This window comes from Priapulus caudatus, unplaced genomic scaffold (assembly GCF_000485595.1).
Source record: "Priapulus caudatus unplaced genomic scaffold, Priapulus_caudatus-5.0.1 Scaffold1518, whole genome shotgun sequence".
Taxonomy (NCBI): Eukaryota; Metazoa; Priapulida; class Priapulimorpha; order Priapulimorphida; family Priapulidae; genus Priapulus; species Priapulus caudatus.
This window is the reverse complement of record NW_014578579.1, coordinates 31,216-45,501: the sequence shown is the minus strand read 5'-3', so window position 1 is coordinate 45,501 and position 14,286 is coordinate 31,216. Positions and strand designations below refer to the sequence as shown.

General features: G+C 47.0%; 1 protein-coding gene across 1 annotated transcript in view; it reads right to left on the bottom strand.

The window, feature by feature from the left end:
- LOC106816881 overlaps positions 1-14,286 on the bottom strand; it is a gene marked incomplete at its 3' end in the record, with an annotated part of 46,852 nt that overhangs the window by 11,732 nt on the left and 20,834 nt on the right. Inside the window, exons 3-4 of the mRNA XM_014821523.1 lie at positions 13,739-13,828; positions 13,270-13,428 (exon numbers count right to left, since the gene is read on the bottom strand). Coding sequence (XP_014677009.1) covers positions 13,270-13,428; positions 13,739-13,769 — 190 coding nt within the window. The remainder of the gene's footprint in view (positions 1-13,269; positions 13,429-13,738; positions 13,829-14,286) is intronic.

The window sequence follows — 14,286 nt, the reverse complement described above, 5'->3', positions numbered from 1 at the left end:
CCCGTGCGGCCCAATCGACAGTATCCATCAGTGGTTGAGTGGCGCTGTCGACAGTGCGTTGCAGAATTTGCGGACAAAAGGCTAGTGCTATTGTGTTGCCTCTCCCCACACAAGTGCTACGTGCAGGTCTTGTGTTTTCCCATTGCCACCAAACGCTGGACATTAAAAACTTACAGATGGAAAAGAGAAAAGAATCCGAACTATACATTGATACCGAAGTCCACCAGGGCAGTTCCGTTGGAGATTATGTACCCAAGTAGTACAAAAAGACGTTGAATAAACATGTATGTAACATGTACGGTGTTACCGTCCGTGATCACAAGTTTGTTGCTCGCGAAAAAAACAATTTAGACATGAAATGTGAATAAGCAAAAGAAGTTTATATAGAACGACTGCCGATTAGTAAATTTGCAGTCCAGGTTTTTTCCACATTCTAATCCAAGAGAGATGTCGCAGCGAGGTTTGTGTGACATAGGTGAATACGCCTGACGTTTATCCTTGGATATCACTGAATGTTGAGACTTCATCAGAACACAGTCGTCACATGGATCCATCTGTCGTAGAATGTACCAAATTCGAAACTTTCGGCTGAATCCAATCACAGATATGCAATGATCTGTGTGTCGGACGTGCGTGCTCTCTGGGCTGTCGTTCGTGGCGTGCGTGCAGAGTGTCGGGTGGGTGTAAGTTGTGTGGGTGTTTGTGTGTGTGTTGATGTGTGTGTCAGCGCTGCGCGGCATGTCGGCTGCTGTGTGCGGAGTGCCGTGTAAGCCGCATGTGCACGTGTGTAGCTGAGTGTTGTTGTGTGGCGCTTGTGCGTGCGTCGTGTGTGCGTGTATGGTGGGCTGCGTGCGTAGAAATTGTTGATGTGTATTCGAGTAATAGATTATTGGATGGTTTTAACTGAGCGCTGACTTGACTATGGTTTCCCAGCAGATGTGACAGATATGAAGACGACACTGGGAATATTAGGTTCGTTTGCGTTTGCATAAGCAATGCAAAAAGAGTACGACCAGTAAGCAACGACTTGAACGCTGTTTCTTTTTCCACCGCAACGCTGCGATGGTGAAACAAATCCTGGTAGCTGAGACATTTTAGTCCATGTGGTTAGGCCACGTATACTTCCACTGAAGGCCCTGTGAGTTTCAAACCCCGGCGGGGCATTGAATTTTCTCAATGTTGTAAAAACCTGGCCCTCTCAACATTGGAGGGACTCCGGTGAAATTCCCATGGCTCGCGATTGACCACGTTAAAGGCGGTCACGGTCTCCAGTAATCTAAGCGCCAATGCCGAGACGAAAAAGAAACCACTGAGGGCGCCCAAAAAAACTCTGTGCCCTGCAGGCCATTCGGCTACAAGCGTCACCCCCCTGGTAGCTATTGCCCTGTTCGACGTTTATTTCCTTACGGACTGTCCAGTATAGAAGTAGAAGTAGAAGTAGAAGTAGAAAGTTTTACCATAATCCATACATGACTATGTTTCAAAAAACCTGTCGTACATCGGTAACAAGAAACTTATTACAAGACTGTATTTTACTATTGTAACTTGCCAGTTATGCATCTATTGTAATGCCACCCGATCATTGTACAATTCGCAAATTAATATATATGGGCAATGAATCACCCCGATGAGCAATTAGTCCCATCATAGGCTTCCTCAGTGTTGCTAACTACTGAAGTCGCCTTATTAAATGAGAACAAAATCACCCGAGTTGGACGACGGCGATAATTGACATCATTATGACACAGTAGACTAGTTCTATGGTAATATGAAAGGAATGCAATAATAACACTATCATTTCACCCTCTAAAGGACAAACGGCAACTGAATGAAGTTATTTAGCGCTAAAATCACGTGATTTCCAATAAATGTCCGCTCTGCAGACACCGCCGCCCCGGTCGATCTGCGCCAATGCGCGGAGCATTTCCGTGCCTGCTTTGCCTCTACGTCCCTTGATAGAAACCTGCCACGATAAAAATTCTTCGTAGGACCCCAATCCACAATTAAGCCAGACAAAAAGGCACTTGATGCAGAGCGCACTACATGCTAGTGAATGGTCGGTCGGGTGGTCCTGGCCGGCCCCGTGTGGCAGGAGAAGTCATGGTGTGTATCAGTTGAAAACAATTTACACAGGGGTCAGGCGGGGATTTTAGCCACCCGAATGCCAAAAAGAGCCAGACAATGCCAAAAAGGTCCCCGTAAATGTGGCATAAGAGTTCGAATCCAATACCAAATTTTAGGTGACTATTTCAGTGCACGCAGCGAAAAAGTAGCCACTGAAAAATAAATTTTTATTTTTTCCTGGTTGTATATAGCGCAGTTGGCGCCATCTATCGGACGGCCACATGTGCTACACTCATCTGGGGCACGTCCTTACGGGCCGATAGGCCGTGCGTCAGATGCTGCACCTCGCGCGCGCGCGCCCCCAGCGACAGACATGTGGAAGTGAGGTGTGGGGAGGGAGGGAGTGGCGCCGGGCTGGCCGCGCTCGTGCGAGGAAATGCACACCGCTCGAGTCAGGAGAGCCGCAGCTCGGTCTCGTGGTATCATGCAGCGTGACGCAGGATCCGTGTGGTGGTGATTGCCGTGGGCGTGTTCTTCACGGAAAATCGTTTAAAGCTCCTTTTCACCGCTATAGGACGCGCGCCCATTTAGCTAAAAAAACTCCTGCTGCATTTCGACCATATCTCGGGAGGCTTACGTGGGTAGTCAAAAACCGTCGTGCTAATCGACAGAACTCTGCTTTTGCGTTCCGACACCGGTTCTCGCACTATACCTAAAGGACTCGCGAAAGTGCTGTCTTATATGCCAGAGTTATTTGTCATTAGTGGCCGCCAACGCCAGCGTTTCCTGCTTCCGCGCGTTGGGACCTGCCAGACTACAGTGGCAAGGTGATGCAAGTGTAACTGAAATGATATGGTAAGATAGCCAAATTGATGGAGCACCTGCACGCGCATTGAGACCAGCAAGAAGTGCTGCTCGGCGCGCAGACGTAAAAGAAAAGATAAACACCGGTGGATCTGTGCCGCCATAATGAAATCCAGTGGCACAATCCAAAGAAAACGACTAATGGCAAGAGGTTCTCCTCAGAGGTGGCGATTTACGATACCCGCCGCGCAAGTATAATATAATTTATTTCACGCAGCTGTCCCTTATTTTCCCAGGTCTGCCGCGGCGCCCTGATGATAGCACTTACTGAGTACCGATGTTCCCACTAGTATCTGCACTCAATTACACGCGAAGCCTGCCAAAGGCCGGTGTTCACAGACCGGGACGGTGCGTCCGTGCATGGTTAATATCGTCAGTTCGATAAAACACATGATATTACACACATTGGCTCCCCACCCCTCTACACTCGGCAGTTAGGTATGATCCTTATGTTTGGACTAGAGTCCGGCTGGGGCGGCTGGCGAGGGTGGATGACTTTTTTGTTTAATGTTGGTGAGGTTATTCGCGAGCTTGGACATTCCCGCCGCATTTTTATCATGCAGTTCCACCGATCCAAATCTGCCTCAGGGAAGATCAAATTACAGTAAGAAGCAGAAGGCTAAGCTGGAAAACAGTCATATATATTTTTCGAGTATGATAATATATTACAAGCTTGAATCACCGAATTTTGTGTGTATAATCAACATCAACATGAAATAGATATATTTTTTTTTATCTGCCCTGCGCGCCTCTTCTTATGTATATATTGCTATCTCATCTAATTTGGTGGGTGCCTGCTAAAAATGGGCCTGCCTTTTGAGAATGTACAAGTCGACGAATACATGCTGCTGTAGTGGTTCCGAAATACAGTAGTCATACTCACTAATATTACATCGTCATGACACTCAAGACTACTAAAATTCCTAATGCTGATGACCGTCCGGAGGTTATGTGATGTCCCTTCGACCAACTTACGGAGAGCGGTGTGCGATGTCTGTTGTTGGGATAATTTCGTAAAATGCTGTCTAAACAGGCTGCGAGGCTCCAAAATTAGTCAGTTTTATCGAAGTTTGTTTGATGATACGACAGCCCGCAAGCAGTTAATAACACTGCGACGATGTTTGCAGTGATATTGTCGATAAGTGATGAACGGAAATTATTTTGAAGAAAGAGAAACACGAGAGAGAGAGAGAGAGCAGAGACAGAGAGAGAGAGACAGAGAGAGCGAAGAGAGAGAGAGCGAGAGAGAGACTACCCAGCTATGAAGGCAAGCACCACACGCACCTCCAACTTGTTCTAAGGCCAAATAGGATGCTTTCTGATTGGGCTGGTAGATGGGGAGATGAATTGGAGAGGGGTTGTAAGGGGAGAGGAATGGAACGAGGGGTGGAGGGGAAAGGCCAGCGAGCTTGTGAGAAGAGGTGGGCAGTGCTCCGGACTGCTGGGACTCCACTGGACTCGGTTTAGTTAGATACTTATATAAGTCCATAGAAAGAAATGTAACATCACATTTTCACAATAAGTGCACGAAATTTAACGAACAGACAGCCATGTGATCTTCATTTTACATACCATATCAGATAAAACACAAAAGTTTTGCCTTCGAAACTGTTAATAGTTGAAACTCAACCACTTTCGACGATGGACATAACTAGTAGAATTTGTATTGAGCAGATCATCGCCGTCTCGGTTGTAAGTAGTCCGGCTCCGCGGAGGGTATCGTTTAACTCACCAAAAAGGCGCGAACGTCCAGAGGAGAGACCGCGATACTAGAGAGGCGATGCCGCAACAGGAGCATTGATCCTGTCCGCTGAGCGCGGATGTTGACGCAGTTCGGCCGGCAAGCGCACGCGGACCGCGGGAACGTCCTAGGAAAGTATCAGGTGCTGGCAGCTATGGATCCGTGCGCGAAATCCATAGGCCGGCGCACGGCATGCATAGCTGCCAGCGAAGTCTCGAATTTTTTTTTTGGGGGGTTGTATTTCCCCCAACTATCCCGGATTTCCCAATCCAACCAACAAACCAACAAGGAAAGAGGGGGGAGTCTGATTTCGATATACCCCTGACTAAAGAGGGGGCGGGGTTGGAAGTAACATGTTGCATGGAAGGGTCATGAAGGACAGTTTGCTGCTGCTATATCGTAATGGGAGTCTGTGTAACTTCTATGACTATAAAGTGAATTTTCATTCTTTACCCGTGGCAATCGACAGTTCCAATCGTGGTGAGGTTGTCGACAGTGGCTACAGATTTTGGGACAAAGGCTGTGCGCTGTGGTCCTCTCCCCACACAGCTGCACGTGTAGATTCTCGTGCGTTTCTTCTATTGGCCACCAACGTTTGCCGTGGACATAAAACTAAGATGGGAAAGGAGAAAGAAACGGAACTATACATTGATCCAACATCCACTGGCATCGTTGGGGATTATGTACACAGTAGTACAAAAGGACGTTGATAAAATACATGTATGTAACATGTACGTCTATACCGTCGTCATGGAAAAGTAGTGCTCGGAAAAGAAAACATTTTGACATGAAATGTCAATAACCAAAAGAAGTAGAACGACTGCAATTAGTAAATATTGCAGTGTTTTTCTCACATCTAATGCCAAGAGAGATATACGCAGAGTAGGTTTGTCGTGACATAGGTGAATCGTGACGTTTACCTTGTATACACGTGAATGTTAGAGACTTCATCAGCCACAGTCGTCCACATGATCCATCATCGTAGAATGGTTCCAAATCGACCCTTAGTCGCGCTGAAATCCAATTCACAAATATGTCAATGATACTGTGTGTCGGAGTGTGCGTGTCTCTGTGTGTGCGTGCGTGCGTGCAGGTGTACGGTGTTGGTGGTGGTGGTGAGTTGTGTGTTGTGTGTGTGTGTGTGTGTGTGTGTGTGTGTGTGTGTGTGTGTGTGTGTCAGCGCATGCGTCGGCATGCGTGTGTGTGCGAGTGCGTGTAAGTGCATGTGCACGTGTGTTAGCTGAGTGTCTGTGTGTGCGTGTAAGTGCGTGTGTGGTGTATGTGTGTGCGTGCGTGCGTAGAAATTGTGATGTGTATTTTCGAGTATAGATTATTGGATGAGTTTTAACTGAGCGCTGACTTGACTATGGTTTCCCAGCAATGTGACAGTATGAAGACGAACACTGGAATATATGGTCGTTGCGTTTGATGAAGCTGCAAAGATACCAACCGTAAAGAACGATGGACGCTGTTCTTTCCGCCGCAACGCTGGACGACGAAACACAAATCCGGTAGTGAGACATTTAGTCCAGTGTGGTTAGGCCACGTATACTGTCCACTGAGGCTGTGAGTTCACACCCCGGCCGGGCAGTGAATTTTCTCAATGTGTAAAAACTGGCTCTCAACATTGGAGACTGTGATCTCCCGTGGCCTCGGATGACCACGTAAAATGGCGGTCCCGTCTCCCAGTAATACAAAGGCATGGGAGATCGGAAAGAACGACTGAGGGTGCAAAAAACTCTGGCTGTGACCACCCATCAGTGCCATTCTGGCTACAAGGTCACAGCCCATGGCTAGCTATAGCCTGGACGTTTATTCCTTACGGACTGTCCAGTATAGAAAGTAGAAGTAGAAAGTTTTACCATAATCTCATACATGACTATGTTTCAAACCTGTCGTACATCGTAACAAGAAATTATTACAAGACTGTATTATACTATTGTAACTGCCAGTTATGATATTGTAATGCCTACCCGATCATTGCTACATTGCAAATTATATATGGGAATTGAATCACCACCGATTTGAGCATAGTCCCATCATAGGGCTTCAGTGTGTAACTATGAGTCGCTTATTAACATGAGAACAAAACCACCCGATTATTGGACGACAGCGATAATTGACATATTCCTGACACAGTAGACTAGTTTCTATGAATATGAAGGAATGCAATAATAACACTGGTCATTTCACCTCTAAAGTACAAACGGGACCTGAATGAAGTTATTTAGCGCTAAAACTCACAGACGTGATTTCCAAAATGTCCGTCTGCAGACACCGCCGCGCCCGGTCATCTGCGCATGCGCGAGCATTGCGTGCGCTGCTGCCCTTACCGTCCCTTGAAGAAACTCCCACGATAAATTCTTGTAGACCCCCAATCCACAATAAGCCAGACAAAAAAGACCTTGGCGCCAGAGCGCAGCTACATGCTAGGAACGCGTCGAGTCGGGTTGGTCGCGCTCCCCCGTGTGCAGGAGAATCATGGTGTGTATCAGTGAAAACATACACAGGGGCTCAGGGCGATTTTGCCCCCGAAATGCCAAAAGAGCCCCGGAAATGCCAAAAGAGTCCCCGTAAATGTGCACAGAGTTTATCCAACCAATTTTAGAGTGGCTATTTTCATGCACGCAAGCCTGAAAAGTAGCCCCAAAAAATAATTTTTATTTTTTCCCTGGTGTGTATATAGCGCAGTGGCCGCATCTATCGGACGGCATATTTGTCACACTCATCTGGGGCACGTTCCTACGGGCCATAGCCGTGCGTCATATGATGAGTGACGCGGCGCAGGACACGCCCCCAGCGACAGACAGGAAGTGAGGTGTGGGGAGGGAGGGAGCTGGCGCCGGCGGCCGCGCTTGTGCGAGGAAATGTACGCTGCTGTAGATCAGGAGAGCGCAGCTCGGCTCGCTGGTAGGCGCGCGTGACGGACGTGTGGTGGTGATTGCCATGGGCATGTCTTCACGGAAACGTTTAAACTCCGGTTTTTTCACCGCTATAGGACGCGCGCCATTATCCAAAAAAAACTCCTGCCGCCATTCGAGAAAATCTCGAGCTACGTGGGTTCAAAACCATCGTGCTATCGGACAGAACTCTGGCTTTTGCGTTCCGACACCGTCTCGCATATAACCCTAAAGGGACTCGCGAAAGTTGTCTTGATAGTCAGCGTTATTTGTATTAGTGGGCCGCAGACGTGCGCTTCGCCCGCATGGGAGCTGCCAGACAGCACCAGTGAAGTGATGCAAGTGTAACTGAAATGATATGAAGATGGCCAATATGGGGCACTGGCCGCGATAGAAGAGAAAGTGCGAGCGGCCCAGGAGGGAAAAGAAATAATAACATGGGGATCCGTCCGCCATAATGAAGCCAGCTAGCGCACGCGCCTCAAAGAACAAAGACTAGCTGACAGAAAGTGTTCCTCTCAGGAGGCATGTAACGACACCGCCGGTATATATAGTCTATTTCACGACAGCTGTCCCTTATCCCCAGTCCGCCTGCGCCTGCATGAACATAGGTACTAGTAGAGTTCCATCTAAGATTTGCTACTCGTTAACGTAAGCCTGCCAAAGGGCCCGTGTCTACAGACGGGCGGTGCCCGTGCATGCGGTTAATTCGTCAGTGATAACACTGATATACACATTGGCTCCTCCCTCACATCGGCAGTTAGGTGATGTCCTTTTGTTTGACAGAGTCCGGGGCGGTGGGAGGGTGAGTGACTTTTTTTTTAATGTGTGAGGGATTGGCGACTTGTACATTCCCGCATTTTACATGCACCGATCCAAAGCTCTGGGCAAGATCAATATACATAAGAAAGAGAAGCTAACCTGGAAAACAGTCATATATATTTTTTGATTGATTTTTTCAATTTTGTGTGGTATAATACAAACAAATGACTTTTTTTTTCTGGCCTGCTATGTATTTTGTCTGTCTTTCTTATGTATATTGCTATTCCTCATAACTTTTGGTGGGTGCATGTAAAATTGGGCTTCTTTTGAGAATGTACAAATCGTGAATACATGCTGTGTAGTTGGCTCCCGAATACAGTAGTGATATACTATACACATCGTCATGATCATCAAGACTACAAAATTTCTAATGCGATGACGTCGGAGGTTATGTGATGTCCTTCGACAAACTACGGAGAGCGGTGTGCGATGTCTGTTTGTTGGGATAATTTGTAAATGCTGTCTAACCAGTGCGCGGCTCCAAAATTAGTCAATTGTTTTATAGAAGTTTGTTGATGATATGCGCAGCCCGCAAGCAGTTAATAACACTGCGATATATTTGCAGTGATATTGTGTTCCACTTCGATAAGTGATGAACGGAAATATATTTTGAAGAGAGAGACGGAGAGAGAAAGAGAGAGAGAAAGAGAGAGAGAGAGAGAGAAAGAGAGATAGAGAGAGAGAGAGACTACCCAGCTATGAAGGCAAGCACCACACGCACGCAACTTGTTCTAAGCCAAATAGGATGCTTACTGTTGGGGGTGGTAGAGGGGGAGAGGAATGGGGAGGAGGGGTATAAGGGGAGAGGAATGGGAACGAGGGGGTGGAGGGGGAAGGCCCAGCGAGCTTGTGAGAAAAGGTGGGCAGTGCTCCGGACTGCTGGACTCTACTGGAACGGTTTAGTAAGATATTATATAAGTCCATAGAAAGAAATGTAAACATGTATAAATCTACTTCTATGCAAAGTCAGAGACTGAGGTAATGTAATGACTAATGTCAGTAATGACGCTCGCCAAGGGTATGCCATATTTCATATTATTGTAATTGACAAAGTACTAGGCCTATGTATTAGGCTAAGTACATTTTCGCATATATAATAAGTGGCATATTATTGAATATATTTCGGAGTAAATAAGGCTACGTGTGTTGAAATATATATCGAATTAACAACGGTAAATTCGGTGACATGCGGACTGACATATTGTCTACCCACTACGCATTGCGCATCACGACCTGTACCACCTCCCGCACTGACGTAAACATAGACTGGTACGCTGCAGTTCGCTGCATGTCTATCGAGCTTGTGACAAGGGCTTGGAAACATTCTAGGTCTATTTTCACATTCTATTTTCATGGATTCTTCCGCTCACTCAAGATAGATGAAATAGTTCTATTTGTATTTTCATTTTCACAATAAGTGCACGAAATTTAACGAACAACAGCTTGTGATCTTCTATTTACATACCATATCGGATAAACACAAAAGTTTGCTTCGAACTGTTATAGTTGAAAACTTAACCACTTTTTGAGCGATCGACATAACTAGTAGAATTTGTATTGAGCAGCCATCGCCGTCTCGGTGTAAGTAGTCCGCTTCGCGGACGGGTATCGTTTCACTCACAAAAAGGCGTGAACGTCCAGAGGAGAAACCGGATACTAGAGAGGCGATGCGCAAAGGAGGCGTTGATCTTGTCCGCTGAGCGTGGATGTTGCGCGCAGTTCCGCGGCAAGGCGCACGCGACCGCGGGAACGTCCTAGGAAAGTATCAGGCGCCGGCAGCTATGGATCCGTGCGCGAAATCCAAAGGCCGGCGCACGGATGCATAGCTGCCAGCAAAGTCTCGAATTTTTTTTGGGGGGGTTTTATTTCCTCCCCAACTATCCCTGGATTTCCCAAATCCAACCAACCAAACCAACAAGCAAAAGAGGGGAGTCTGATTTCGGTATATACCCCCTGACCTAAGATAAAAGCACTTGACGCAGAGCGCAGCTACATGCTAGGAATGCGTCGAGTCAGGTTGGTCGGCTGCCCCCGTGTGCAGGAGAAGTCATGGTGTGTATCAGTGAAAACAATACACAGGGGCTCGGGGCGATTTAACCCCCGAAATGCCAAAAATAGCCCCGGAAATGCCAAAAAGAGTCCCCGTAAATGTGCATAGAGTTCAATCCAAACCAAATTTTAGAGTGCTATTTTCATGCACGCAAGCTTGAAAAATAGCCCCTGAAAAATAAATTATTTTTTCCCTGGTGTGTATATAGCGCAGTGGCGCCATCTATCGGACGGCATATGTGCTACACTCATCTGGGGCACGTTCCTACGGGCCATAGCCATGCGTCATATGATGAGTGACCGGCGCAGGACACGCCCCCAGCGACAGACAGGGAAGTGAGGTGTGGGGAGGGAGGGAGCTGGCGCCGGCCGGCCGCGCTCGTGCAAGGAAATGCACGCTGCCGAGATCAGGAGAGCGCAGCTCGGCTCGCTGGTAGGCGCGCGTGACGAGACCGTCTGGTGGTGATTGCCGTGGGCGTGTCTTCACGGAAAACGTTTAAACTCCGTTTTTCACCGCTATAGGACGCGCGCCCATTAGCTAAAAAAACTCCTGCCGCATTACGAGCAAATCTCGAGCTACGTGGGTAGTCAAAACCGTCGTGCGATCGACAGAACTCTGGCTTTTGCGTTCCGACACCGTCTCGCACTATACACTAAAGGGACTCGCGAAAGTGTTCTTGATAGTGCAGCGTTATTTGTCTTAGTGGCCGCAACGCAGCGTTTTCGCGCTTCGCTCGTGGGAGCTGCCAGACTGAACAGTGGAAGTGATGCAAGTGTAACTGAAATGATATGGAAGATGGCCACATATGGAGCACTGGCCGCGCATAGAAGAAAAGTGTGTGCGGCAGACGTAAAAGAAAAGATAACATGGTGGATCCGTGCGCCATAATGAAAGCCAGTGCACAGATCCAAAGAAAAGACTAAGTGACAGAAAGTGTTCCTCCTCAGGGTGGCATATACGAACCGCCGCAGTATATATAATTTATTTCACGCAGCTGTCCCTTATTTCCCAGTCCGCTGCGCCTTGCTGAATAGTACTAGTAGAGTCCACTAAGCAATTGCACTCGTTAACGAAGCCTGCCAAAAACCGTGTCACAGACGGGGCGGTGCCCGTGCATGGGTAATTCGTCAGTGATAACACTGATATACACATTGGCTCCCCCCCTCACATTGGCAGTTAGGTGATGTCCTTTTGTTTGACAGAGTCCGGGGCAGTGGGAGGGTGAGTGACTTTTTTGTTTAATGTGTGAGGGATTGGCGACTTGTACATTCCCACATTTTACATGCACCGATCCAAAGCTCTGGGGAAGATCAATATACATAAGAAAGAGAAGCTAACCTGGAAAACAGTCATATATATTTTTCGATTGATATTACAGCTTGAACACCAATTTTGTGTGGTATAATACAAACAAATGACAATATATATTTTTTTTCTGGCGCTGCGCCCTCTTTCTTATGTATATTGCTATTCCTCATAACTTTTGGTGGGTGCATGTAAAATTGGGCTGCTTTTGAGAATGTACAAATTGCGAATACGTGCTGTGTAGTTGGCTCCCGAATACAGTAGTGATATACTATATACATCGTCATGACCATCGAGACTACTAAATTTCTAATGCGATTACGTCGGAGGTTATGTGATGTCCTTCGACAAACTACGGAGAGCGGTGTGCGATGTCTGTTTGTTGCGATAATTTGTAAAGGCTGTCTAACCAGTGCGCGGCTCCAAAATTAGTCAGTTTTATCGAAGTTTGTTGATGATACGACAGCCCGCAAGCAGTTAATAACACTGCAATATGTTTGCAGTGATATTGTCGATAAGTGATGAACGGAAATATATTTTGAAGAAAGAGAAACAGAGAGAGAGAGAAAGAGAGAGAGAGAGAGAGAGAGAGAGAGAGAGCGAGAGAGCGAGAGAGAGAGAGAGAGAACTACCCAGCTATGAAGGCAAGAACCACACGCACGCAACTTGTTCTAAGCCAAATAGGATGCTTACTGTTGGGGGTGGTAGATGGGGAGAGGAATTGGAAGGAGGGGTGGAGGGGGAAGGCCCAGCGAGCTTGTGAGAAGAGGTGGGCAGTGCTCCGGACTGCTGGAGTCCACTGGACCGGTTTAGTAAGATATTATATAAGTCCATAGAAAGAAATGTAAACATCTTTTTCACAATAAGTGCACAAATTTAACGAACAACAGCTTGTGATCTTCTATTTACATACCATATCAGATAAACACAAAAGTTTGCTTCGAACTGTTATAGTTGAAAACTTAACCACTTTTCGAGCGATGGACATAACCTGTAGAATTTGTATTGAGAGTAATAGCCGTCTCGATGTAAGTAGTCCGCTTCGCGGACGGGTATCGTTTCACTCACAAAAAGGCGCGAACGTCCAGCGAAGAGACCGGATACTAGAGGCGATGCGCAAAGGAGGCGTTGATCCTGTCCGCTGAACGCGGATGTTGCGCGCAGTTCCGCGGCAAGGCGCACGCGACCGCGGGAACGTCCTAGGAAAGTATCAGGTGCCGGCAGCTATGGATCCGTGCGCAAAATCCATAGGCCGGCGCCTAGATGCATAGCTGCCAGCGAACAGTCTCGAATTTTTTTTGGGGGGGGTTGTATTTCCCCCCAACTATCCCTGGATTTCCCAAATCCAACCAACCAAACCAACAAGGAAAAGAGGGGAGTCTGATTTCGGTATACCCCCTGACCTAAGAGGGGGGGGGTTGGAAGTAGACATGTAGCATGAAACGGTTATGAAGACAGTTGCTGCTGCTATATTGTAATGAGTGTGTAACTTCTATGACTAAAAAGTGCATTTCATGCTTTACCCGTGGCAATTGACAGTTCCAATCGTGGTGAGGTTGTCGACAGTGGTAGCAGAATTTGGGACAAAGGCGTGCGCTGTGGTGCCTCTCCCCACACAAACTGCACGTGTAGATTCTCGTGCGTTTCTTCATTGGCACCAACGTTTGCCGTGGACATAAAAACTACAGATGGGAAAGGAGAAAAGAAACGGAACTATACATTGATCCAAAATCCACTGGCATCGTTGGAGATTATGTACACAGTAGTACAAAAAAGACGTTGAATAAACATGTATGTAACATGTACGTGTATACCGTCGTCATGGAAAAGTAGTGCTCGGAAAAAGAAAACATTTAGACATGAAATGTCAATAAGCAAAAGAAGTAGAACGACTGCAATTAGTAAATATTGCAGTGTTTTTCTCACATCTCTTGCCAAGAGAGATATACGCAGCTAGGTTTGTCGTGACATAGGTGAATACGTGACGTTTACCTTGTATACACGTGAATGTTAGAGACTTCATCAGCACACAGTCGTCACATGATCCATCATCGTAGAATGGTTCCAAAATCGACCTTTCGGCTGAAATCCAATTCACAAATATGTCAATGATCTGTGTGTCGGAGTGCGTGTCTCTGTGTGTGCGTGCGTGCGTGCAGGTGTACGCGTGTTGGTGGTGGTGGTGAGTGTGTGTGTGTGTGTGTGTGTGTGTGTGTGTGTGTGTGTGTGTGTGTGTGTGTGTGTCAGCGCATGCGTGTGTGTGCAAGTACGTGTAAGTGCATGTGCACGTGTGTAGCTGAGTGTCTGTGCGTGCGTGTGTGCGTGTATGTGTGTGCGTGCGTGCGTAGAAATTGTGATGTGTATTTCGAGTAATAGATTATTGGATGAGTTTTAACTGAGCGCTGACTTGACTATGGTTTCCCAGCAATGTGACAGTATGAAGACGACACTGGAATATATAGGTCGTTGTGTTTGATGAAGCAATGCAAAAGATACCGAGCAGTAAGGAACGACTGGACGGTCTTCTTTCCGCCGCAACG